Source organism: Ictalurus punctatus, chromosome 18, assembly GCF_001660625.3.
Source record: "Ictalurus punctatus breed USDA103 chromosome 18, Coco_2.0, whole genome shotgun sequence".
In the NCBI taxonomy this organism is placed as follows: domain Eukaryota; kingdom Metazoa; phylum Chordata; class Actinopteri; order Siluriformes; family Ictaluridae; genus Ictalurus; species Ictalurus punctatus.
In genome coordinates, this window is record NC_030433.2 from 18654773 (window position 1) to 18682049 (window position 27277).

Below are 27277 nucleotides of genomic sequence, written 5' to 3' on the forward strand. Positions count from 1 at the left end.
CTGTATAGTGTATACTGTATATATGAAGGTGGATTTTGTTTTGTCTACAAGTTCTGCTTTGAAATTAATTTCCAGAATCTTTTTTAACTTATTCAGGAAACGGGCATGCAGAGGAATGCAAGTGCAGTAAAAGGCTTTATTTAAGAGAGGCAGGCAGACAAATACAAAATGAGATCGAAAATCAAAGTCCAAAAACAGGCACTGTACAAACAGAAATAACAAGGGTAATCCATAATCATTAACCAAAAAAAAAAAAAAAGCTCAAGACACAATGGAGACAATCACGGAAACAAACGCTCTATAATGCTCAGGTGGTGAAACACTGAAACCATACTGCGCAGGGAACAAAGACTCAGGAGGGATTCAAATACACAGATTAATCAGAGAAACAAGAAACAACTGAGAATGATTAGGACAAAATCAATAACATGACATTGGTGGAGACAGGACATAAACCAAAACAAAAACACACATGGTAACAAAACAGAGACATATCAATGTGGGAGCATTGATTTACCATTTAAATCAAGCACAAGTGAGAGTATTAAGGAATCACTTTGGTGAATAAATTATTTTAAAAATACTTTCTTATTGCTTTGATAAAATGACAACTAAATAAATGTACATAATAAACATGAAAACATTTTTATATGAAGTTAGAGAAATGTCAGTAATGGCAACACATTGCAGAAAGATTCTTGGTCTAATTACAAAAAGAAAAAAAATGATTATATTTCACTAAAATATCCTGATAACATCATGCATATTATCCGTTTTCAGTCTTCCCTTATGTTTCAGTGAAGATGTGTAAAAGAAAAGCGAAGAGAAGAGAATTGCTTGGCTGCAGTGTATTTCTAGTTGAAATCTCTTGACTCTAATAATGTCGCCACATGCTCAATGTGATTCAATTTAATTGCAGAAACAACTAACCATTCCCAAAGGTATACAATTGTTACTAAACAAAACTGATTAAAGGACAACCTTCACTGGTTCCCTAAACGACAGTGTGTCTTTTAATTGGTTTCTAAAGGAAATAAGCCATAGTGACATTTTATTGATTCCTAAAGGTAATGGAAATCCATGCAGCACAGTGCACATGTACATAAATCATGTAGACACAATTTTCACATCAAACATTAAAATAAAGGTGTGTGTGTTGGTTAATCTCAGTGACTTTCACTGTTGCATGGTTGTTGGTGCCAGGGACCCGCACAATAACCGCACAATTGCTTTAAGACTACATGGGAAGCCTGTCTTCTCCTAAAATTTCATTAAAATGCAGCAATGAAATGTTCCTATATTAAGAGTGAGTCTGTGTCTATGTTACTCATCACTCTTGGTAAAAATTCAATATTTTAATGAAGCAATTGATCAAGTATCTCACAAACTGTTAAATGTTTTACGTCAACAGTGCAAATTCAAGTACACTGAGTTTTAACGGGAGCAAAGATTAACATTCTTTGGGTAGCAGCCTTTAAAATTTTGGGTCTGGCAGAGACCTATGGCTTCCCTGGGAGACAAAGAGAACAAGTGGATTTTGAACAGAAAAGAAATATCCCAACATTTTACTGTTCAGTGCACTCTTGGCTTGTTCTGCCTGGATGCACAGCTTCTCCATATGATGATTTTGAGAACCTCATAACCAACTGCCAATCAGTGAAAGTGTAATGAATATGACTGACATCTCAAACATAAACATAACAATGCCACTTAGACTCAGAGAGTGATCAGAGCTGTAATAAAGGTCAATAACAGTAGTCAATAACAGTTTTACACAACTACTATATCTTGTTATTATAATGTTTGTAATCACTGTTTTACTAATGTTACTGAAGGCAAGGGTTCACATACATTTTTGTCAAAGATATTTAGGCCTAATATTTGATCATTTTGCTCAATAAATAAATGTAAAAACGATAGTGTTTTTGCATCATTTGGTTTATTGGGTTTTTCTTGATCTAGTTTTAAGACTCGGATAAATATCTGATCACATTGCAGGTCAAATTTATGCAGAAATACAGAACATTTTACAGGTTTTACAAACTTTCTAGCTGCAGTGTATGTGAGTCGGCTCTCAACCTATAGGATCCGATTCAAAGAGTTGACTTCCTGGACGACATATGGTCAGTGTGTTCAAATTCCAAATAGATAAAGTACACTTTATATACCCGATTGATAAACCACTTACTAAACCGAAAAAAAACCCCGGAAGTGTGGAATGTTGGACAATGTTCATGCACTCATCTGTCGCAGCTTAGAATACGTGCCGAGGGGGCGGGGCTTTCAGACTCCGATGCTGAAGGAACAAATAACCTTGTAAAAGTTATACACTACACGGTTGAGTACAGAGTGTGTCATTTGGGACGCAACTACTTTATGCTACTAACCACTGGGTCCTTTGTATAGGTTAATTGTTGCACAGGAGCAAAACATGTCTACAAAGGTCGCTGTTGTCACCGGTTCCAACAAAGGCATCGGACTGGCCATAGTGAAAGGACTTTGTAAAGCTGGTTACAGCGGAGACGTTCTTCTCACCGCTCGCAATGAAGCGCTGGGAAAGAAGACACTAGAGCTGATGAAAGCCGAGGGCTTCAAAAATGTCCTCTTCCATCAACTCGACATCTGCGAGCAAAGCAGCAGTCTGGCGCTCGGGAAGTTTCTGAAGGAGAAATACGGAGGCCTGGATGTGCTCGTCAACAACGCTGGAATCGCTTACAAAGGTTGATTCACACGCGCACATTAAATGCATGTGTAAATTTACTTCAATTCGCGTGCACAATAGTTTACCAGCAAAAAAACAAACAAACAAAAAAAAAAACATAATTTCCTGTCTCTGTTTATTAGCGAATGCCCCAGAGTCTTTTGGGGAACAGGTTGACGTCACCATGCGCACCAATTTTTGGGGAACACTGTGGGTGTGTCGCGCGCTGTTCCCCCTGCTGAAAACTAACGCTCGTGTAGTCAATGTGTCCAGCTTCTTCAGCAAACAGTCTCTGGATCAATGTAGCCCAGAACTCCAGGCAAAGTATACAACCTCAACTCATCTAACTCTTTTTCAGCTTTGTTAGGTCCTCATGTTGTTGTTAGTTCATCCTTGGTCATGTTGTGCATGATTTGTGACTGCGTTTACATGGACAACAATAATCCACTCTTAATCTAATTAAGACCATAATTTGATTAAGAAACTAATGTAAACAACAACCTTAATCTAATTATGGTCATTCATTAGGAATACCTGCATTCATGTAGTTATTAATTGGCCGACAAAATCAATCTGAGGCTGTCATGGGCGCAGGCTCACCGATACTGGACAGTTGAAGACTGGGGAAAAAAAAATTCAGGTGATTTTTTTTTTCTAAACAGTTTGGGTGAGTCTGTGCCCAGATTCCTCAGCCTCAGATTCCCGTTCTTGGCTGACAGGAGTGGATCCCAGTGTGGTCTTCTGCTGTTGTAGCCCATCCACCTCAACGGTTGATGCTTTTCTGCTCACCATGGTCGCTCATAGATGATTATATGAGTTACTATATCCTTCCTGGCAGTTTGAACCAATCTGGCCATATTCCTGGCCCACCCAGTCACAAGACTGAACCACCTGAGGTCCGCCCACTAGGTCAGAACCTCCCCACTTTAAGGGAAAACCTCTGCAGAGTACTGCAGTGTACCTTGGAAATGAGTTTTAAAAATATTGATTATGCCACTTTCATGATTATGGCCCCTTTTATATATATATATATATATATATATATATATATATATATATATATATATATATATATATATATATATATATGGAACCATATTTTTCATATATTCTTGTGTCTGCAATGACTGTCTAGTATGCCTTTCATTTTAAACAAATTTTGATCATATGTTGTTTGTGTCAGGTTTAGAAGAACAGACATGTCAGAGGAGGAGCTCTGCTTACTGATGAGGGAGTTTGTTACTGCTGCACAAAGTGGAGCTCATGAGGCTCAGGGTTGGCCAAGCACTGCTTATGGTCCCACCAAGGTACTGTTCACAAGCTTAATTATTTTGACAATGCTGATACTCTCATCTAACTATTATAAAGAAAGAAAGAAATCCAAATGATTGTGTAAAGAATCCATTCAAGCCATCTAATATTGTCTAATTATTTGATATAATTCTTAAATTCAGTTAATATTAATTTAAGTGAATACTGCCTTAAATAATATTAATGGTTTATATATTCTACGGGGTCATGTTTTTTGTTTTTTTGTTATATGGATCATTCTCAGATGATGTAACCGGTGTGTGCAGACTCATTAGTAGTCAGTCCCTCAACAATAGACTTGTTTATGGACAAATATTGTTTTTTATAGTCTACAGTAATTTTTTAGCATGCATTCACATATACAGCATTTAGTCTGTCTGAATAGAGGCTTCGTGTGTTTTCTCACACTGTGCAGTGCTTTAGGCAGGAGAGGACACAACAACTACATTCAAATACAATCCAAAACAATTGTCTCAGTCGTAGCATGGCTTAATTACAGTGGGAAAGCAATTCAACACTGAATCAACCCAACTGCAGGAACGGAACCAAACATACTGTGTATTTTGGGTTGCAGGCAAAAAATTTTGCAGATGCGAGTTATAAACTAAGCTGGGAGGCATAAACCAAACCAAAGAACAGAGCTGCAGAACTGCAGAAATACCATGTGTGTTCTTTGTGCTAAGTTTTGCAACTACGTTTTCAGCCCCCCACACCCGTCAGACAATGTATTTTGCATTTTGGTTTGTTTAATTATGTGCTGTGTGCATACAAACCAAAAAATTTGCTCTGATTCAGACTTAACGAATGTACTAATAGGTCGCCCTTAGTGACCTATATCGTTCGCCGATCCTCTACTGAACCTGAATCTATGCTTGAATTGTTTTTCAAAAAATGCCATGATCATTCAAAACAAAGGTATACAAACCTGAAGGGCTTGTAATGTAGGTCTGAAACAGTTAGTGCAGAACAGGGTAAAAAGTGACTGTTTGTTCTGATTCTTTTAGATAGGTGTGACTGTTCTTTCAAGGATCCAGGCACGGGTTCTTAATGAAACCAGACCCGGTGATGGCATCCTCCTCAATGCCTGTTGCCCAGGCTGGGTTAGAACAGACATGGCTGGTCCAGATGCCCCCAAAAGCCCAGAGGAAGGAGCGGAAACTCCGGTGTACCTGGCATTGTTGCCAGATGGAGCCAAGGAGCCACATGGACAGTTGGTTTGGGACAAAGCGGTGCAGGAATGGTAGAGTGGAAAATAGAGTATAAATAATGTAAGCAGAATAAAATGCATTAAAACTTCTGATTAATTTCTACTGGATAATGCAATCTCATTTTTGTTAATCTTGCTTGAAATAATAATAGTATCGGATCTGACATGAAATATTTTTCCTACAATTATATGTTTAATAATAAAATGTGTTGATGTACTGTTATTAGTTATGCGTCTTAAGCTGGGTTCACGCTGTACAATTTTGGCCACCTGGTTGTCTGAGTCATTTTTACCTCTTCAGAAAACCATTCCATAAAAGCAATAATAATCTGACAACAGATAATTGTTACACTATAGTTTTAGAGAAGGTGTGATTGCAATATTTGCCACAAATCTGCCATTGCCAGGAAGGTCAAGCTTATTTTAGCAAATTTAAGTAGTATATTATAAACAAGAAAAAACTGACTGGGTGACTATAATATTTTGTAATATTTGATACTACACTTCTGTTGGGAGTTTGCATGTTCTCCCCATGCTGCGGGGGTTTCCTCCAGGTATTCCGGTTTCCTCCCCCAGCCCAAAGACATGCATGGTAGGCTGATTGGCATGTCTAAAGTGTCCGTAGTGTATGAATGGTTGCGTGAGTGTGTGTGTGATTGTGTGCCCTGCGATGGATTGGCACCCTGTCCAGGGTGTACCCTGCCTTGTGCCCAATGCTCCCTGGGATAGGCTCCAGGTTCCCCGTGACCCTGAAAAAGATAAGTGGTATAGAAGATGGATGGATGGATGGACAGTGCTGTTGAATTCCTGAATCAGCTTGATCAGAAGATGCAAATTTTGTATAACAGCAGCTCTGACAGTAGTGTCACAGCAAATCACAGGGAAATCTCATTCATAGATCACAGATCACAGGGACTATTCTTCACATAATCTAAGATTCATAATAAACAGATTTTAGGGCCTGAGTTATCACTTAAAAACAGTGGCAAGGCCAGAAAGTGAACAGTGGGTGGTTCTGGGTAAAACAGGGTGGTCGGGGGCTTGAGAAGAAAACTAAAATGCCAGTCACTCAAAAGAATTTGAATGATTGCAGAAAGTGGTCATGGCTATCAATCAAGAGGCTTGTTCTTTTGCCATTTCAGTAAGCCTACTTATGGCCTAATACACTTCAGGTCTATCAATTCAACACAAGTCTATCAATCCAAACATGGTTTGCTATAGGCTGTATAGTCCTATATTTGTACTGATTTTTAAATTGTGAAGAAATGTCTTACCAATGAAATTAGTACAAAATATTCTTTCAGAAGAAACGTACAAATCACACCAATTGTTTGAGCTTAGACTTCTTTTAAATCTATTAGGAGAATCATTAGAATTGTTTGTCAGAGGTTGACTACCTACTTATACAACACCTAATCATACAATTAGAGCTGCAACAACTAATTGATAAAAATGTATAATAATCGATTATGAAAATCGAGGAATTGAGGAATGCATGGTACAATGCTAAAACAAAGTCATTTTTCAATGTAATGATAAAACTTAGCAAAATCATGGCTGTTTACTGTACACGTTATCATTAATCATAGGAATTAGAGTAGGCCCGGTTTCCCTTTCATCAGCCGAAATATGAAGGTTTTCACTGTTTTGTGTATGAATGAATTAAATTATTTCATAAAAATCTGATGAGGCAGTGGGCCATTCTGGCTATTCTTCTGTTCAAATCCTCAGTTGAATACAATCATTTGAAATAATTGTAGGGCTGCACCCCAACGATTATCCAAACTTAGAATACCATTTTTTCATTTATTTAAAATAAAATCCACAAACAAAAGTGTTCTAAACTTTAGACTAAAACCTTACATTATCGAAGGGGTGTGTGTGTGTGTGTGTGTGTGTGTGTGTGTGTGTGTGTGTGTGTTAGTTTAAATATTAGCCTATATATAATTATTTATGAATTAATTTTTATGGATGCACAAAAAGCACTGATAATTAAACTACAGTCCTGAATTAACAACAAAATCTCACTTTCACTGCACCTTATGGTTTCCGTTACTCACTGACATGGCATGGTTTGGTGTCCGTTTCAGAGTAGGTAAACGTCTTTGAAAGGTTCTTAAATAACTTTAAGAGCAGCAAAAATTTAAGAGCAGCACTTTGTAAAAAAAAATAAAATGTGGAAAAAGATGTAACTTTATTTTCCTCCATGGGAAAGTCTTCATAACAGAAGAGTTTGCATTTTGTGGTTAGTCTGTATCATGACAAGCTGCAGTTTTGTCTTATTAACCTTAAGGCCGGTAGGGGCATGTTTATAGTTGCTATAAATTAAGTATAGTGATAACAGGAAGAACCTTATTTTGTGAATGTTCCTCAACATTAAATGTGCACTAGAGGGCAGCATCACACCGTCATACCTTGTGGAACTCTATATTCCATGAGAAACAAAATGGTATTGATTGCAAAAAAAAAGAAAGAAAAAAAAAAGAAAAGTAAGGGCATTTCTTCTTTGACATCAGTATCAAATGATGATGTAAAAATGGCTCAACTAGTCACATTGTCTATCATCTTGTTTAGCCTACTGTAGAACATACAGAACAAAAGTTGTGTTCTTTATGAGGGAGTTTGCTCCTGTGTTACATGGAAAACATCAAGATCTGAAGGTTGACCAAGCCTCTGTTTAAGCACTTCGAAGGCACTACTTAAGTCTTTTTCTAGCCTTGCTGGTAGTTACAGAAATACTGTGGGAAAACCTGTTAAGAAATAAAGTGTATGACGTATATGAGTATAATTTAGTCTCACTAATATGCTGTTTGCTTCAGGTTTAAATAAATAAATAAATAAATACAGGTAAAACTGTGAAATGAATTACACATTAGGGTGGCATGGTGGTAGAGCTGGTATTGTTGCCACCTCACAGCTCCATGGTCCCCGGTATGAGCTTGAGCTCAGGTTACTGTCTGTGCTTTCTTGTTTCCTCCAACCTCTCAAAAACATGTTGGAAGGCAGATAGGCTACATTAAAAGGCCAGGCTGTGTGCAAGTGTGTGTGCACGGTACCCTGTGATGAACTGGCTTTCTATTTAGGGCCTTGTGTCTATGCCCAGTGATACCAAGGCTCTGGATCCAGCTTGACCCTGACCAGGATAAAGTGGATACTGAAGATGAATGAATGAATTAATTAATTATATATTAGTAAAATGCTGACTGTTCCAGCACGTTCTTACAGTCTATATTTCTAGAGCAAGCAAGGCTAGCAAGTCAGCCTATACTAGCTATTATTAGTAAAAGCGTTGTCATGCTTACAATATGCACATTGCACATTCTGTGAAACAGAGTGTGAAAGCACACTTAGTTTTCGTGCATCTTTCAATGTTGCATCGACAGTAGATCAGTTTAGTGGCACAAGGTTTGGACACTTTGCAATTGTTACCAAAGTGGCCTAATAGATGCTTTTTGCTTTTACCACTGCATTATGTTGATTTAGTTTTATTTATTTTTGAACAAAACAGAACATGATTTTAGGATTGGTCAGATTTTCTTTTTGTTTTAATACACTCGGGCTTGTGTGTGAATATATTGCTGTTACATACATTTCAGCATCTCTTTGCATTTACATATTAAACATTTGTCTTGAGATCAGCACTAAAAGCTGTAAAACAACACAAATATAACATCTAAGCTGTACAGTATATTATGGTCCTGCAGATGACTGATGTGTCAACAGGATCCCACTGTGCTTTGTATGTTTGCTGAGTCTATAATCACAATAAAACTTGTTGACAGGATATCTTGTTTCCTGAACACCTGGAACACATGTAGAGATGGGCTTGTGGAATATTGTACACTTGTACATTTAACACTACTGTACATTTAACAGTGGATAACAATAGCCTTAAATATGGGTTTGCTTAATGCTTTACTAATATTCACATTGCATATGCTATAGTTTTTTCGTTTACAAAAAATGTCAGAGAGCACAGCACTGTCCCAAGCAGAACGTTTAAACAATAAACAATAGAACAAAATTTCAAGATAAGTCAGACGTAAAGCTCAACATGTACTCCTTAAAATCTAAAATTCCTACATATAAAGCAAAGCCAGAAATGCTATCAAGTGTTTCCCTACACTGATCTTCAGAGATTCCTAATGGCTGACATTCCACCTCTCCAAGCTCCCAATGCACTAAATCTTATCTAATGATGAGGCTGCAGGTTTACAACCCAGCAGGATCCACACTGGATCCATCTCATCAGCTGTTTGACAAGACAAATTGCATAGACAACTGAAATTAGGTGTGTTCTTACTTGTTTAGAATAAAATCCCACAACCCCTAGCTAAACTAAGCAATTGTGTGTCAGTCTGGGAAAAACCCAAATTTTGGAAAATGTACCATTTTTTTCATAAAAACAGCATGGAATTATATTTAGGCTATGTTCTAACCTTGCCTTGGGATCTGTCTGCAGAGACCATGGGGAGCCAGTTTAACTAAGATACTCAGTATAAAGATGTCTAAAACCTTGCTAGCTGAGTTTGCATTTTCTCACACAATGAATGTCAGGCTTTGATCAAGTTGTTGGATAGCTACACACTGTATGTGCTATAGTGAAGCATATGCCTGATCAATTCACTTTGTGATCAAACGGTCTGCAAGGCACCTTTAAAATGCTACTTGAAATCGATATACTCACAAATAAGACACCAATTTCAGTTCAGAAAAGTCTGATGTTTTCAGAACTATATAAAATACAAAATGGCAAAATTTGACCATATGAAGACGTTCCTAGTCCACCACACAGTTATGAACACTGAATACAGCTGTGCCAGAAGCTGGGAAAGAAAGAAATGTGGGCTGTTTAGGGTTCCCCGAGGACTTGTTTGGTAAGACTGCCATAATTATAGCTAAATACAGTGCTGATAAAGCAACAATCAAGCATGCATTTACAGTGCTTTTCAATCCTGATGAACACCAAGATACGTGGAATTATTAGAAATTGCATTATGTATTATCAGAGAGACTGGCAGTTCATCCATAAGGGCACAATATACATCAACTTTTCAATAAATGTTCATTTTCCTCATTCACAGTCCATGCATTTTTAATTACATTGAATTACTAATTACCAACAATTTTTTTTAATGTTTCAATTTGACAGATATAACTGTACTATCAATTTGGTTGCCTTTCTAGATGTTGCACAATCATGGGGAAGGTGCTCACTGCCCCCACTTAGCTCCATAGTCTTATTATGGTCAAAAATGGGAATTGTAACAGGCATTAATAGTGGTCAGTGTGCCAAGAATCACACTGCCCCTATGCTTGCTACATGAATATTTTCATTTAACCGAAGCAACAGATAGGGCAGATAATAACAGGGTTGGCAGAGTTGCCACTCTTACACTATGGGCTGGTTTAAAAATGCTCTGTAGCTGCCAAGATCATGTTTTAATGAAATTAAATAATTAATCATACATTTCCATAAACAGTGGCAATGTTGTTTTTTTTTCATTTTGGCTTGGCTTTCTTTCTGCAAAAAATATGCTGGGTGAGGAGTCTGTGCAGTCTGTGTGATACAGCCTAGAAACTTGCTAGCTAAGGGTGATTTCCTCACACAGTAATTGCCACACTTTGGTCAAGTTGTTGCCTAGCTACATGCCATGGTGAAATGGACAAAAGTCTAACCAATTCACTTTGTGATCAGACACCAACTGTCAAAATGTCTGTGTTGCCCCAGTATCTCAGTTGGTATGGAAAGAATAAAAAGTTTTCTTTTTCACTTTTGGGGGCAAACAGACAATGTTAGTATTTACTGCCTTTATCAGCCTTTCATTAGCTAATATTTAGTGTGTGTATGAGCTCCATCATTCCTGCAAATGGTCAATGTTATAATGGTTAATAAATAATGCTGGTTAAGAAATTTAACTATGCTAAATTCTGACTAACCATGTGCAAATGAAAAAAAATGTGCACATGCATTACATATCTATTAAACAAAATAATAATATAACTGTATTCTGAATACTGCCTTTTCAAAAAACTATAATGGAGTGAATACAAATATTTCCTTGTTTTATCTTAAATACGTACCGATATTCCATTACAGCCCAACACATACTTTATAAGGCCACATGAAAAAACACAACCAACTGGTCAAGTTCAACAAGGCGTGTCTGTTTGCCACATTTAACAATGAAAGTCTGTAATGTACCAGGGAAATTTAGAAGGGATTTTATCCCTTAAAGCCCCATCATATTATTATATTATTTATTGACCATAAAGCATATTTTTTAATATTAATTTTATCATCAATAGGTATCAGAATGAGGAATGTAAGTGTAACCTTCACTAAGAAAAAAATGAAAACACAAAATATCCAAAGACAATAACTGTAAGAACTGTCCCTCCATTCACACCCTTCTTCTTCCTCTCAATACATTTGAGTCCTCTTTCCTCTCAGCAAGAGACTCCGAAGACCACACGTCATTCAGCTACATTTGCAAGTCTTGACGATCATATTTGACAGCTGTTCTACCTGTGGAAGATCCAAAATTGTACCAAACAGATTAATGTACATTTCTTTACAAGTAAGTGAAGATTTCCCTGCTGGACAGTAGTGCATAATGTTATTATACTGGCCTTATGTTGCCTCCCCACATAGTACAGGATGGGTAAAGGTTCCAGGACCTGCGGCACACAGCAGGGTTGGGCTGATGCTCCAGGATTGTGATGTTTATACAGCGCCATCACCTGTTTATATAAATGCAATTTATATATTTTTTGTAAATCGTTCCATGCATGATCTTATTGATAGAACTAGAGCAGGGTTTGGTGAAATGCACAATTCTTATGTTTGTTTCAGAAAATAGTAGTGCACTATTCGTACTAAATCTGGAAAGAAGTGACTATACAGATACTGTAAAGAATTACTAGATAGAAAACCACACAAAAAAACATTTTTGTTGTTCTCAGGGCCGGCCCACATAAATTGCAAAACAGCAAACAGAAATGTCTGCTTTAGATATTCCTTGTGGCAGTCAAAACAGAAATGGCTTCAAATAAGATTCACCAACCTATACTGAATGGTTATAATTAGAGGAATTGACTCTATGGTGAAATAACATACACTCTGAGATTATGGTATGCTCAATTGCAAGAAAAATGGCCAGCCTAGCTGGGAAAAGTAAACTTAAACTGGGACTAAAATTTGAAATGATTGTTGCCGTCACCTCAGTGTACATGCAGACATAGACACGGGATGAAATTTAGCTATTGGAATCACCCCAAGATTTAGATTTCTTTCCCACTACAACGTCATGCCCCATTGTGTTTTATTTCTTACATATAGCCTTTTTAAAGTAATCACATATATTGTGTATGATTATTGGTATCACATCTATGTTCTGAAGTGACCTGAAAACCTGAAGCACACATTTGGATGTGTTTTATTCCTCTTATACCACAGCAACATTCTGACAGTGTTCTAATTTCTTGCATTATGGTACATGTGTCTACTTTTTAAGAGAAAAAATAACGTTTAAAATATCTCACATTTGTTCAGCTATGCATGTTACCTGTGAGTACTTATTTTCCGTGTTCCAGACAAACGAACAGGAGCCGATACAGTAGTTTGCATAATAGCCGGAGGGTTGGTGTATCCATTTCCAACCTAGGTCTTTACGGAAGTCTATATAAAGTCTTCTCACACAGCAAATATCTGACTGCCTGGATAAAACATAAGGAAGAGACAGTGAGGATGCTGAAATGGAGAGAAATGGAGAGAGAGATAGAGAGCACATTAAAAAAAAAAAACAATACAAGAAATTAAATATTTATTTAGATTTTTTATTGAGTAATATAAATACTTTAAAAGTGCTCAACTCAGAACAATCTGCATCTCCTGTAGCTTGCCGTTTCCTCCGCGAGCTGACCTCATGGACACGGTCTGCAGGAAGTGACATTACCAGAATGTATGGCTTTGTCATTTTGGCTAGTAGAGCTTCTTTGTCTCCTCTCTCACTGTATATGCCTGAATGTACATCAATCAATACAGGATTAAAAAAAAAACAACAACCTAAAAACATATACTCAATATCACTGGGATGAATTTGCTCTTCATATTACAAACCTGAAATGTGGAAAGGCATCTTTTTTTCTTTCTCCCCACACCCACAATGTAACTTCACCTCTAATGCTTTTTCCTTCTCTGTGGTTGACACAGCACAATTAATCACTAATGCATGGTATACTTTAAAAATAACAACTTAAACTTCATTACATTCTTGCTCGTGTAGAACTGAGATATGAACTGATTCTGTGAAAGACTGAATAAACTTACCAGGATTTTTCAGCCAGTTTTTCACAGTCTGTGTCACATCAAAGGATATCCATTTGCTGTTGAACTCACTGGTGATAAATTGTGAATTCAGGTACTGAGCCTTGTCCCCGTCCCCTTCGTAAAGCTCTAACCTCTGCTGATTGCCAGGAGCTATTGTAGGGTCCCTGATGAGAAGACGGAGCTCAGCCTGGGAAACAATACGGTTTGAGCCCAAAACTCCTTTCATTGCACTGACGTCAAACAGCATCACCATTTTATTCATAACTATAAAAGACAAAAAAAAATGAATGTGTTTACTTTCATACTTATAATCAAAGTATTGACACTGTAGACTCCTTCCAAAACTATTATATAAACATCTCCATACAGAAAACGTCACCATCTGTTTTTTCTTTGTTAAATTACAATATATTTTTTATCCATTTATTATTACCCTTAGATCATGTAGATTGTCTGCCATACAAGTTCTTGTGAATGAGCTATTACTACAGAAATGAGTAGTTTCTGTAGTAATAACACTATCACCTCTTGGATATGATAAACTACCATTAAGAGTGAGCAGGATGCTATATAAATTGAAAATATTATTAATATAATCTGATCACAATTTGTTAATGAGTCTCAACCTCTATTTCACTTCTTTCTTGGTATTCGTTACCCAATGGTACCAAACAGGGGTGTAACCTGGCCTCGGCATTCAGGGCTGTAGCCCCAAAGATTTTTTCTTTAGCCTTGACCACTTGGAGCAGTTTGTCATTACAGCACTGAACGTCAGTCAAAGAAGACGGTGTTGTAATTTTGTATCTTCAGTGAGGCGAGACCAATCAGGCAGGGTTTACAGGGACATAAGTGGAAATACTCGTGTCTTATTGGCTGACAGTTCTCAATCCAAATGCTAGCTCACACAGTCAGTGTAAGGTGAAAAACAGATATACACCGATTAATTTTTTATTATTTTTTTTAATTTTTATTTTCAAATTGAAACACTAACATCCTCTGAAACTAACTTAGTATCATGTTAGATAAGTTTCATATTTTATTGGTTTGGTAGTCCTGTAAACTGATAACATCTGAGGCAAGTTTTATAACAAATAGGCTACTTTTTGTCAACTTTTTGTCCAATTTTTACATTTTAAAGCAATTAGCCCTCACATGCAGAGAAAAAACTGTATGCAAACAGTCTATTTAGAAGTAAGTTTTAAAAGGTTTTTTCATGGACAAGAATCTGGGCTCAGCCCCGGATGATTAACAGTCCAGCTAACGCCCCTGGCACCAAACACCCTGCTGAACTGTGTTTTCTGAAAGAAGATATTATATTACATGAATGATGAAGGCCAAAATGGCAATAAAATTGTTTCAGAATTATTTCACTTCAGCTGTTTGTTTGTTTGTTTTTTGTCTACAATCCATGTAGACAAGCAGACAAAGAGAGCAGTGAGAGACAATGTGCATAGAGGAAATAAAACTGAAATCTATAGTGAAAAAGATCTAGTTTTTCCCCTCAACACCTTTTTATAGTAAAAGGGTGGAACTAGATATGTAGTCTCAGTCAAAATGCACATCAGTGAAATATTAAGACAAAAGAGCAAGAATTATTTCTACAAGTGACTTTATTTTCAGAAATGCAGACAGAACTTTAGAAATAGTCCAAAGTTGGTGGGGAAGGTTGAAGGTTTGGCAGCAAGCCTAGTGCTCACCACCTCTGCCAGTGTCACGCAAAATTATCCCTCTATCTGACAGTAATTACACCCTGGCCAAGGCTCTGAGAAAATGGTCCACATCAAACCACACTGTACCACCACAGAGCAACACACCAATCTTTCCCCTTCAAATAAATCTGTGACTGCACAACATTTCACTATAGGTTCACTATAGAAAAACGTAATGATAGAAGAGGCAAAGGACTGCATGAAAGTTGAGGAAGTAAGTAGAGGAAAGTGTGCAGTGGTTGATGCTGTCTGAGGTTTTCCAGTGTTGTGAGTTCAGAAAACCAACACCCAGGCACACCAAACCTAGTCTAATGGTCTAAATTACACATCATAAAACTAGCCTCCCCACTATGCCCCAGATCAAGAGCCTAAATGAACTTGCTTAATTAAAAGAATTCTTGCCATATCACACCATCACACTTTACTTTTAAAGCAGTGAAATGGGGTGAGAAATACGGAAAGTGATAAAGTGATCGTCTGAACTGAATCTGAGGTGCTCTGATACAAAGATACTCTAGTAAATGTTTTGTAAAAAAAAAAAAAAAAAAAAGCATTATGCAATAATGTATGTTTTAAGTAGACTATTTAAAAAGCATGCGCTAGGATGCACTAAGTTAAACATAAAAAACAAACTTTATATAGTTGAATAGCTGTTTTCAGCTCTACGATGAGCTATGGTTTCTGCTACGGTGTGAACAACCACGCAAATGACTAAAAATACCTACCGATGTTCATCTATTATAAGAATTATTGTTCCGCTAGCTCAGTATTATTGAGAAATTTTCCTGAGGAAGTCAAAAAATACAAGTAGCGTGGTTAAGGGTCCTGATAACAATAACCAACAGGTCTGTAAAACTCTGTGAAAGTACTTGTCACTGAAGAGTAAATTACAGTAACAATACAACTCCCATATTTGGTGTATTATTTACGTTATACCACAGCGCTGTTGAATTCTTGGATACGATAGATCAAAAAGTGTTGATTAATGTTCTATAACAGCAGTTCGGACAATAGTACCTGCTGTAATACGTTTTGCTGTAGTAACAATTTGCAGAGTGACTTGTATGCTGGACGATCCACATAAACGTGTAGTTGTTGATATGGTGAAGTTTTCTGTGAGGAGATGTTTATTAAGCATTTATGGAAGGAGTCTGCAGTGTTTGTGTTCTGTAACAGAGGTAAATCTGTAATTTTGAGGACTTTCCGCTTTGCAGTTTCTCAGTAACATCACTTGTTGCACATTGGCCTTACTAACTTCAACACTGAAAAAAGAGGCTGGTAAGGGAATGACTGTGTATAACCGCTATAACATAAGTGAAAACAGGATCTACCTTGTTTCATGGACATTCCACAACATTAAGTGTAACTATCAACTGTAAATGTACAGTCCCTTCCGAAACTATTGGAACAGTAAGGCCAGTAAAAATTTTTGTCTGTGTGTTTTTTTTGCTGTAGACTGAAGACATTTCAGTTTGAGATCAAAATATTAATGTGAAGAGAGTTTACAATTTCAGCATTTATTTTGACATAGCAATGACATAGAACATAGCATATTTTGTATCAGACCACCCAGCATAATTATTGGAACATGTGACTGACATGAACATGTGTTTCTTGTTACCCAGGTGTGTTCTTTTAGATTAACTGTGTAAACATTAAATTGCTCTGAGCATCTAGTCCTGGTTTTAGCCTTCAGTTTCACCTGTGAAGACATTTGTTAAAAAGAATAAGCCAAAATGAAGATCAGTGAGATGTCTATGGGAGGAAAAATAAGCCATTTTGAAGCTGATATAAGAGGGAAAATCAATCAGAGGCATTACACAAACATCGGGTATAGCCAATACAACAATTTGGGATCTCCTGAAAAAGAATGAAACCACTGGTGTACTGAGCAACTGATACCGAATGGGTCGGCCAAGGAAAACAACGGTTGATGACAGAAACATTGTGAGAGCTGTGTAGAATAACCCAAAAACAACAGTCAGTGACATCACCAACAACCTCCACAGGGTTATGCAACCAAATATTAAGTGTTATTGACTTTAATTTACTTCAAGACTTATGTGTTCCTATACTTTTGCTCACCTAAAAATTGGGTGAGCTGACATAAAACAGTCAATGTTTTATGTTGTTCAACACATCTACATGTAAATACCAAGAAATAAAAGCCTGAAATCGTAAACTCTCATTTCATATCCATCTTTTAATCTCAAACCCAAATGTCTTTAGTGTATAGCCCAAACAAATGAATTGGCCTTGCCATTCCAATAGTTTTAGACGGGACTGTAAACATTATTCTTCAATAGATAATCATAAATCCTGGCAGATTGCTGCGGTATAAGAGAAATAAAACACCTCTGGTTTCATTGTTCTATTATTGGAAAATAATCAACTTCAGGGTGGTTACAATAACGTTCATTAGGCTGCATCACACCACCCTGTTGTACATCCACATTTATTTGTAGGAGATGTAAATGTACCAGCAGTAACATTTATGACCACTGGCTTAACACAGTGGCTTATTGTAAATATATAACTGGCTGTTGATAATGCTAACTACCAAATGTTTTCTTTCATGCACTCTTAGAAAATGTTTAATCTTAAGGGTCCTTTGGTTGTCCTTCTGGGAGAACCCTTAAATATCCTATGTAGAGCCCAATAACTGTGTTTCCCTGTCAGAAAGGGTTTCAAGTAGAGCCCTTTTTAATTATCCCGGGTGTGTGGTACATGCACCAAATTATTAAAACTTGCTATATTTGGATATAACTTGGATACTCTTCAAAGAAGGTTCTTTTCAAGTTTCCTTTGGATAATCAAAGGTTCTCAGCCTCCTAAAATAGTTCTACTTGGAACCCTTTGTGATAGAGGAAGACTCTGTTCTATATAGAAATGTTAGGGGTTTCCCCAAAGGGACAACCAAAGAACCCTTAAGGGTTCTGTATTATTTTTAAGAGTGTAGAGATTGATATGTTTGTTTGAGGTGCGAGATATTCTAGATCATATATAACTGCAAACAAGTGCATGGAAGCTTCCTGTCTTCAATGTCACTTGTTGCTAAACAAAGAAAACAAACGTAAACTGCTGTATGGTTTTAACTTAATCTAACTGACCAGCTGATCAACTTTAGACTATAGATTCAACCAGAAATCATAATTGTAACTAATAAGAAAACAAACAAATGATAAGAAATCATTGACATGTTCTGTTTAAAGTAGAAAGTCAGTGTGTTTTTAATAATGTTTCTGTCTATTATGGGTGTAAATAATGAACAATCATAGCCTGGTTCTAAGAGATAACAGTTAAGTGATGGACATGCAAGTTGTCCAGAGGTCTCTCAAAAAGGGATCTGAGTCACTCCCCTGGCAGCCACTAAACACCCTTCCTTCCTGTTTGTGGTTGTACTAACCAGTATGAAACCTCAAAATGAATAAAGAAGCCTTAATAATTATGGCATGTTATCATTGTCATCATTTTAAGTATATCTGTTCCTATAGTGCCTTTCTGTCATGTAGACAGAAACATTAATGAGGTATTTGTGCTAATGGTGGTATAACCATGCAGCCTGGAAATACTCACTCCTAGTCATGTTAAACTTATGAACTTCCTTGGCATAGTATGCCTCCTCCTCTGCAGCAAAAGAATCCACATGCTTGGTGTTCTGCATCAGCTCCTCACTCAAATCCACAGTGCTGTTGTAGACAGACAGGACCTCTGCAGGCACCTCATCTTCCTCTCCTTCGTCGTCGTCTTCTGGCTCTTTGGCCAGCTGTAGTTTGCTGAGGATCTGTCCACGGATAGCCTCGATGCGCTTCCTTTTCACCAGCTCCAGGTTCAGGGGTTTGCAGGTTGACAAGGTTCCACAGTATCCCACACATCCCATCAGGCACAGCAGTGCCAACAGCAAACTCTGTGCCCTCATGGTTCACACTGGTGCTGCGGGGATGTCTTTTTACGCTCTGAAAAAATCCCAGGAAGTTCAAGAGAGAAAATAGATTTAAGGCGCACACACTTTTAATGCTTGTTCCACTTGAGGATTCCAAAAAAGTTTTCCATTGCCTGGTCGCTTGAATTCAAAACTCCCCGGTCAGAATCAGACTCACTACACCACTGTGAAATTGCTGCCCATATCTGTCTTACTGGCAGGCAGCATTGCTGAATCGGACAAACACACGGCTCCCAAAATGAAGTCTCTCAGGAATGCAGCATGCTGCCACACAATAAACTAAATACAAGATTGAAGCAGAACTCTCTTAAAATATATTACTTACAGCACACGAGGCAACTTCAACAGTTCCGGCGAGTCCAAAATGTTAATATTTAAGTGTATAAAACAGTTTATTGGAGCGTTTGGTGTTGCTTCCTTGTTTCATATGCCTCACTTCAGTCTCAAGTTAAGGGGTGAAAGAGGAAAAGGAAGCAGCACAGCTTAACATAAAGGACACAAAACTTCCTTTACTGCAAAGCAATTTCCCCATTGAATTTAACCCGTTAATCAGATGGCCTCAAATGCAGCAAATCAACCATTTTTTTCTTAGTTTTAGCTCACTTCATCTATGTATAAGTTTATAGTAATTCTATAGTAATCTTTTCAGAAATAAAATGATTCAAGAAGATACACTTAATCTGATGTATACAGTACAAAACAAATTGACGAACTTATCTGTAAATTTGGCTTCCAGGTTTATAGAAGGCAGATGCAACCCTGATGCTATTTCAATTTCAAGTTAATCCCTTCCTGGGTAAAGGAAAGTAAATGAACTAGATTACACCTAACCCCACACCAACTGCACACTCACTAACATAAACCCCTGGGCTTAGATCAGCTCTGTCCTTCCCCTCCTCCCTCCTCTTCTCGCTCTTTTTTCCCCTCATCAGTCATTGGTTCAAAAAAACTGAAAGGAACCGGGATGCAAACAGGACACCATGCCAATATGCCCCAAGCGACAACCATCCACAATCTAGAAGCAGTTTCATGAGCCTACCCTTGAGAAAGGTGAGAACGCTGATGCAGCAAAAGCTGCTGCGGTTCCTATTTTAAGCCTGTTCAACTGAGTGTCCAACGCTTGGTTATGTTCCATCTTCAATCTGACATTGTTCCTTTTTTCTGTCTTACTAACTGCCCTTGCTTGTCAGAGCTCACTGTAGACAAAAAATGATTTGTAAGAACACAACGTTCCATGCAAGACAACTTTGGTAAACCACAACTGTTTTTCCGCCTTTCTTTACGCTAAAAGAGAGAGAGAAATTTCCGCCCAGGAAATGAGCATAGAAAAACATCTGTAACAGATCAAAGGGGTGACTTTTAGATCATACACTAATTATCTACCATCAACAGAACATGGTGGGGTGCAATCTATCACATACCTGTATACATTACCGTAGATGACAATTCTGTGGATTTCTGTAGAAAGAATCAGTCATTACTGATTTCTCCAGCAGTTTTGTGAGTACCATTAGCCACTCCATAGAGGTTAGAGTATAAAGAATAAAACACAATAGGGAGTGCCATTATAGGACACTAATTAATAATAGTGTGGTGTGATGAAAGGAAGTTAGTGTTACCAGCACAAAGTTGATTCTTTTACAATAACAGAATATCCCAAAGTGTTTCATTCCTCTTATACCACAGCAATTTATCAACAATTAACCAATTTTATTTATCTATTTTTTAAAAAGGGGAAAACAGGAAAAATAAAAAGTTACTCTAACTTGTTACATACATGTGTACGTTCTTTTAAAATTGGGCATGTAGCTGTGTTCAGAATGAACCAACCACATTCAATCTCATGTTCAAAAGTAATTATCATAAAGCTGTCGTCAATTAAACTATTCTGATTAACCCCAAATAAAGACCAGCTATTTCTGTAGGATTTTCTTGACATCTTCAATTGGTTTCATCTGACTGCTGAAGCCATGGTCTGCAAAGAGCTCACAACAAAGCCTATACAGGGTCTCACTGTCAAAAGGAATCAATCAGGAGAGAGGTACAAAAAAATTCCAAAACATTACATGTACCATGAAACACCATGAAGGCCATAATCAACAAGTGGAGAAAATGGAGCACCAAAGTGGCATTACTAATAACAGGACGTCCATCCACAATTTACAAAAGGACAAAACAAAAACTTACCATGGAAGATGCCAAGAGACCAATAGCAAGATTAAAGGAGCTGCAGGAATATCTGACAAGTACTGATTACTCTCTGCACGTGACAACAATCTCTCGTATACTTCGCATTTCTGGGCTATGGGGTAGGGTGGCAAGACTGAAGTCCTTTCTTACAAAAAAAACATCCAAACCCAACTAAATCACCCCAAACCATGTGGCAAAATGTGTTATGGTCTGATGACACGAATTCCAATAGGTATAACAGTTCCATAATTACAAAAGGTATGTTTGGCACAAAAAAACACATCAATAAAAGAACACCATACCCAAAGCGAAGCATGGTGGTGGAAGCGTCATGCTTTGGGACTGCTTTTCTTCAGCCAGAACTGCAGGTTTTATCAGGGTCACGAACAGCTACAAATACCAGACGATTTTAGTGCAAAACATTTAGGTGTCTGCTAGTAAGCTAAACATGAAAAGGAATTTCACCTTTCAGTATGACAATGATCCAAAGCATACAGTGGAAATACAAAGTCCACACACCCCCTGCTAAAATAGTAGGCTTTTGTGATGTAAAAAACATTAAAACAAATCATATCAGAACATTTTGTTTAACTTATTGTGAAATTACATAAGGCCAATATTAGTCAAAGTATAAGGCCAATGTCAGTTCTTTCAGCTGTTCCCTATTAGGGGTTGCCAAAGTGGATCATTGGTCCGCATATTTGATTTGGCAGTTGTTGTTTTTTTTACGCCGGATGACCTTCTTGACGCAACCTTCCCATTTTATCCGTGCTTGGGACTGGCACTGAGTACAATCTCCAGTGGCTGGGGTTGCCTGCCTGGGAGAGCACGGGATCCTTAGCTGCTAGACCACCACAAGTATATGGCCAATGGGTGCGCATAATTAGGTGTCTAAATATGTTTTTGAAGGATTTATGTCACCTGAGATGTAAACTGAAAATGTAGGCCCTACATATAAAATAAGGATTAAGCAATCAAACATTTAATTAGTTCAACAGAAAATACATTAAAATTGTGTACAAAATTAGTACAAAATTGATTTTTTTAAAAACAAACAGGTCATATTAATTATCACTGCATCCATAGATGTCTCACAGAGGTCAGCTGACACCTTGTTATCCTCTCTGAATACAAAAAATGTCACAAATTCACTACAAGTAACTCCAATATAAGTGTAAATAAAATGCAAGAGTGGACAAAATAGTAGCCCAGATGCCTAGGACAAGCATGTTTCATATCCGGGCTATTCGTTTTTGTTTGTAGTTGCCATGCAGACAGAAAAGAAAAATAATATTCCTTACTTTTCACAAAATGTTTATACTAACTGGGTATAGTAGTTCATAGACTTGCACAAAACACAAAATTTCATTTAATATGTAGCTATATTTAAAAGTAATGCACTTCACAGTGACCCGATACACCGCCATGATAGAACTATAGCACACACTAATCGTTCCAAATCGCACTGCCTGCTGCACTGCACATCTGGCAAGGTGTGGCCAGCTGTCAGTAGAAAGTGTTTTACAATGTGGATAAATTAGTGTTCATGGATGACAGATGATCTTTTCAGAAGTAGCTTTTATTTCCCCGGTAGATTAGCTAATGAAGTTGATTTGAATACCTCTCATTAGATGTTGCTATCTGCATATCACAGCCTCAAGTCTCTCAGCTCTCTACGCCATATCGCTCAAAATGCCGCAGAATGACGCACAGCTCCAGTTCTACTGTGCCCATAGCCTCTGTATGAAGCCTGTATCTGTCTGCTCCACTGTAAATGAGGTCAGGAGAGCGAAGCTGAGGGCCTCCGCCAACAAACATCTGGGCCAGCTGTTCCTGCCAGGTTCCCACTGGCCTCCATGTCACACACTGCAGCCGGTGCTGTCCGGGACTGGAGGGCACATGGCAGTAGCCGTAACCGTACAGCTGACACCTGCCAAAAGAGTCCTGGTGCCAGACCTGTACATGCAGCTTTGGCCAACCTGAAAAAAAAATTATAAACCCAGTCAGATGGCAGACTGACAACACACCAGCTAATTTCACAAAATCAGGATGTTAACAAACCTTGAAGGCCTTTAGTGGAGTAATGTAAATCGATAGGATGACTCCAGTAAGCCATTTCACCTATCTGGGGTATGTCCACTTGTGTCTGTCCCTCCTTTAGACCAGACAGAAGTCTCCATGCTCCTCCTGATATAAACGATATGAATATCAGGATTGTCCTCATTGTCCCCAAAATACATCACAATGTTACAAAATGACAAGATAAAGCACCTGTGTGAATGCCCCACTTGCAGAACAGGCTGCTCTGAGGGAAACCACTGGCCCCAATGATCTGGCCGATTATATGCAGCTCTGCCATACGATGTGCTTCGCTCTGTGGAATTATCATGATTGCAGCATTAGAAGTATTTCTGGACACACCAGTCACCTACACTTAGTTACCATTTTATCAGACACCACCATGTACGTTAAGATACTGACTGAACCTTATACTGACTTATTATGCAAACCCCTTCTTTTTCAGCCGTACTCTATAAAATGAATGATGAATGTAAACAATAAGTACGGACTAAAACATTTGGGGCATGCTGTTGTGAGAAAATAATCAACAAAGTTGAGCATGTCTCGTTTTATTTTATTTTATTTTTTAATGTACCATAACACTTTGCCAACCAGCTTATTCGTTTATTTATTTTCTATTTATTAAAGAAAGAATGTGTTGTATTTTGTAACGCTTTTATAGTCATGGTGGACCATTCTTGAAACATTATCACTTTTCACATGCTCCTGTTATCACTGTTCTGAGACTCTCTTCCTCTTGAAGTTAACAGGAGGGGAAATGATAGTTTGTTATATAGAAACTACAAAGCGCAACATCCTCTCTACTAAAAAAAAAAAAGTCCTATGTCAAAAAAAATTCATTTCTATTTTACAGCTTTACTTCGAACTGATACAAAGTGCTGACACTGGAGACTACTTCCATAACTGTTAAGTAAACATATCCTTACATAAAACTTTACAACAATTATGTGTTTTAGAGTTGTTTTGGTGTTGTTGTTTTTTTGTTTTGTTTTTTTTAATTCTGCGTGTGAATAAGGCCCTGTGAATGAGCTCTGACCATAGAAATGATCCATATTAGAACAAGGGCATTGAAATAAAGCTGTGATTTTTATCTTTGTAACCGGCATTACTGGCAGAGCTTCTGAGTGTTACACCTAGCTCCTCCATATTTAGCTAACAATGTCTGTTCCATCTAATAATATCTCTGGGAGCTTTATATGTTCGTTTTTGTCATGGTTCTTTAGACAATGTGAAGCAAAGGCGAGTAGCTGAAACATTCCCGCACAAGGTTTATATTATAATCGTGTGTAAATATATTTTAACCCGGCCATTAAAGGGAACAAGCACTATTTTAGCGGGAAGTAATATTCAATAGCGACCTCAGCGTGAATAAAACCATTAACGGATAAGGTTTCTGTCTGTTATTTGGCTAAAATGACTGAAACAGCTAATACAAACAGCTAGTCAGGCAATACGGATAGTCACCTATTTATTCTAAACTTGATATAATCTGGCTAGTTATGTCTGCTAGCTAGTCAGCTAAACAGTCATCCGCTAATGTTAGCCTGTCAGCATGCCGTGAAAGAAATCACAATTCACACACATACCCAAGTCCGTTCATTAACAAGCAAACTGATGCGAAAATGGACCTGATTTAAAAGAAATGGGCTAATCTTGTAGATTACAAACACTCATTATTTACTCTCCTGGTAGTCAGGAGAATCACTTCCTTAGCAACGACTCTCTCGCTATGTGATTGGAGCGAGTGATGATCACGTGAGTTTTCGCCGCCACCTGGTGGCTAAACAATGACTTACACCAGCTCATCTCTCCAAATTAACCCCGCTTGTACTGCAGACAAGTCATATTCTTTGAACACATTTAGTCCTAAATAATAGAAATTAAATTTGCACTTGGTTATGTTGTTTAATAACAGTGCAAAGACGCATCAGGACATATACATCAGGACATCAATATTCCAATATTAATTGGAATTTGGCAATATTCTGATTAGTGTTGAGTCATGTTAACGCCGCAATACAATTCCCAGATTCAGATTAATTCAATTTTCGGATTCCCCAAATTCCGATTCCCACCCCTGGAATATGCTTGTTTTAATCAGAAATTTGGTGCATGTTAGACACCTTGGTATCCACCTTTATCCTTTTAAAGCTCGAGCCTATTGGCTAGCTATCATTCCGACACTTCTCCCATCTGTGCTGCCTCCGGTTTTGTTTTGTTTTCCTCCATAGTCATGCCAGAGGCTAATGGTTCAAATAGATATAGGTTCAATTTGTCTTACTCATTGTTATGAATTTGGCCTGTGTTACCTCATATTTATACCCCTGTGAAACAGGAAATCATAGAAAACAATCCAAATTGACTATAATGAGCTAATGGGGGGGGGGGGGGGGGGCACAGTGGCTTAGTGGTTAGCACATTTGCCTCGCACCTCTGGGGCTGGGGGTTCTCCCTCAGTGCGCAAAGTTTGTATGTTCTCTCCCATGTTTCGGGGTTTCCTCCAGGTATTCCGGTTTCCTCCCCAGTGCAAAGATATGTGTTGTAGGCTGATTGGCATTTTCGAATTGTCCAGCGTATATGAATGGGTGTGTGAATGTGTGTGCGATTGTGCCCTGCGATGGACTGGCTCCCCACCCTGGGTGTCCCCTGCCTTGTGCAGTTCCCTGGAATAGGCTCCAGGCTCCCCCATGACCCTATGTAGGACAAGCGGTACTGAAAATGGATGGATGGATGGATGATCTAATATAGTGAGAGGTGGAAATGAGAAACCATAAATACATCTTTTGAGATTTTGGAGGTACTCACTAAATCTGCATACTGACACAACCATTTTTCATTGCTGTTTCACAAGTAAATTAGTGACCGTATTTATTTTCAAATTTAAAAAAAAAAAAATGTCATTAATCATATCCTCACTGGGCAAAATCTGTTTAAATAACTAATTAACATAATTAACCAATTCCCCAGTGCAGATCCTTAGGACTGTAGGGACAGTTATATGGTGCTGTAAGAAAAAGATATATGTGGTGAATTTGGTTTACTCAATAGAGTCTGCTGAGACAGTACAGTGGGAGTTCTGATCCCTACTTTCTCTCTTTTGATTGATATGTCTATTTCATTATGTGATTATTATTCTCAAGATAATTTGATAATTTGTGTTACTTTAGTAGCTTCTGTTACTAAAAATGTGACCTTCATTAGCTGAGGTGCCATCTTGTCTGCAGAAGAAACTTATTAAAAACTCATCATGAGTTTAAGTTAAGAATTAATCCACTGCTCTCCTAAAACCAAATACTGAAATAGGTGCAGTCGAAGGTTAAATGGGTGTGTTAATTTATTATTTAAATATCCGACTCCAATTTACTCACTCCCGCATAAATCGAGGCCTGCACCAAGGTTGTAAGCAGTCCCTCTGGCTAAGCCAGAGGCCAGCAATGCATCTTCTCCAGCAAAGCTTGAGGCCTGCTCCAACGTATCTCCAGTCCAACTTAAGGCCTGCACCAAGGTCTCTATTGTGCAGCACAAGGAAGGCACCAAGGCCTCTCCTGTCCAGCACAAGGCAGGCACCAAGGCCTCTCTTGTCCAGTCTAGTCTGCCTCCTGACCTCATCAAGGACAATACCACTCCGAATCATCCTAACTCCACAGAGGACATCTCTGAGCCTTGTGCTGGCTACACAGAGGATATCATTGTCACTCTGCCTCCAGCCACAAGCAAGGAGGTCTTTGCTCCTTGCTACTCTGCCCTCACTCAAGATATTGCTCCATCTGGGCAATACCAGCCTGAAGGCCTCCAGCAGCTT

At 38.0% G+C, this 27277-nt stretch overlaps 3 protein-coding genes across 5 annotated transcripts; 1 reads left to right on the forward strand and 2 right to left on the reverse strand.

Moving 5' to 3' along the window:
* Positions 1 to 2273: 2273 nt before the first annotated feature.
* cbr1l (carbonyl reductase 1-like) lies at positions 2274 to 5442 on the forward strand. Its single transcript, XM_017493628.3, has 4 exons — positions 2274 to 2720; positions 2845 to 3025; positions 3885 to 4008; positions 5017 to 5442. Exons 1-4 carry the CDS (start codon positions 2432 to 2434, stop codon positions 5254 to 5256), a joined length of 834 nt encoding a protein of 277 aa, XP_017349117.1. The 5' UTR covers positions 2274 to 2431; the 3' UTR covers positions 5257 to 5442.
* Positions 5443 to 8742: 3300 nt separating this feature from the next.
* On the reverse strand, positions 8743 to 20410 carry tgfb1b (transforming growth factor, beta 1b). Of its 3 annotated transcripts, none has more exons than XM_017493613.3 (8): positions 20243 to 20410; positions 18837 to 19216; positions 13552 to 13815; positions 13342 to 13419; positions 13095 to 13242; positions 12788 to 12938; positions 11853 to 11963; positions 8743 to 11748 (listed from the first exon to the last, which is right to left on the reverse strand). In XM_017493613.3, the coding sequence occupies exons 2-8, from the start codon at positions 19177 to 19179 to the stop codon at positions 11701 to 11703; spliced, it is 1143 nt and encodes a 380-aa protein (XP_017349102.1). In that variant the 5' UTR covers positions 19180 to 19216; positions 20243 to 20410; the 3' UTR covers positions 8743 to 11700. The 3 variants fall into 3 exon arrangements, with proteins under 3 accessions (XP_017349102.1, XP_017349103.1, XP_017349101.1); XM_017493614.3 differs by lacking the exon at positions 20243 to 20410 and adding an exon at positions 19917 to 20225; XM_017493612.3 differs by lacking the exon at positions 20243 to 20410 and adding an exon at positions 19529 to 19908.
* Positions 20411 to 22353: 1943 nt separating this feature from the next.
* Positions 22354 to 25222, reverse strand: b9d2 (B9 domain containing 2). Its single transcript, XM_017493635.2, has 4 exons — positions 25062 to 25222; positions 23665 to 23767; positions 23455 to 23580; positions 22354 to 23372 (listed from the first exon to the last, which is right to left on the reverse strand). Exons 2-4 carry the CDS (start codon positions 23750 to 23752, stop codon positions 23059 to 23061), a joined length of 528 nt encoding a protein of 175 aa, XP_017349124.2. The 5' UTR covers positions 23753 to 23767; positions 25062 to 25222; the 3' UTR covers positions 22354 to 23058.
* Positions 25223 to 27277: the final 2055 nt, after the last annotated feature.

What these genes read in the sequence shown, in the direction of transcription:
- cbr1l (XM_017493628.3), top strand. Translation starts at nt 2,432, where the DNA reads ATGTCTACAAAGGTCGCTGTTGTCACCGGTTCCAACAAAGGCATCGGA. An exon ending in AGCCCAGAACTCCAGGCAAA is followed by an intron (nt 3,026 to 3,884) that starts GTATACAACCTC and finishes TGTTTGTGTCAG; the next exon opens with GTTTAGAAGAACAGACATGT. An exon ending in CTGCTTATGGTCCCACCAAG is followed by an intron (nt 4,009 to 5,016) that starts GTACTGTTCACA and finishes TGATTCTTTTAG; the next exon opens with ATAGGTGTGACTGTTCTTTC.
- tgfb1b (XM_017493613.3), bottom strand. Translation starts at nt 19,179, where the DNA reads ATGAGGGCACAGAGTTTGCTGTTGGCACTGCTGTGCCTGATGGGATGT. An exon ending in TAAGTTTAACATGACTAGGA is followed by an intron (nt 13,816 to 18,836) that starts GTGAGTATTTCC and finishes TGTCTTTTATAG; the next exon opens with TTATGAATAAAATGGTGATG. An exon ending in GATGCCTTTCCACATTTCAG is followed by an intron (nt 13,243 to 13,341) that starts GTTTGTAATATG and finishes ATGTACATTCAG; the next exon opens with GCATATACAGTGAGAGAGGA.
- b9d2 (XM_017493635.2), bottom strand. Translation starts at nt 23,752, where the DNA reads ATGGCAGAGCTGCATATAATCGGCCAGATCATTGGGGCCAGTGGTTTC. An exon ending in CAAGTGGGGCATTCACACAG is followed by an intron (nt 23,581 to 23,664) that starts GTGCTTTATCTT and finishes CGTTTATATCAG; the next exon opens with GAGGAGCATGGAGACTTCTG. An exon ending in CTCCACTAAAGGCCTTCAAG is followed by an intron (nt 23,373 to 23,454) that starts GTTTGTTAACAT and finishes TTTTTTTTTCAG; the next exon opens with GTTGGCCAAAGCTGCATGTA.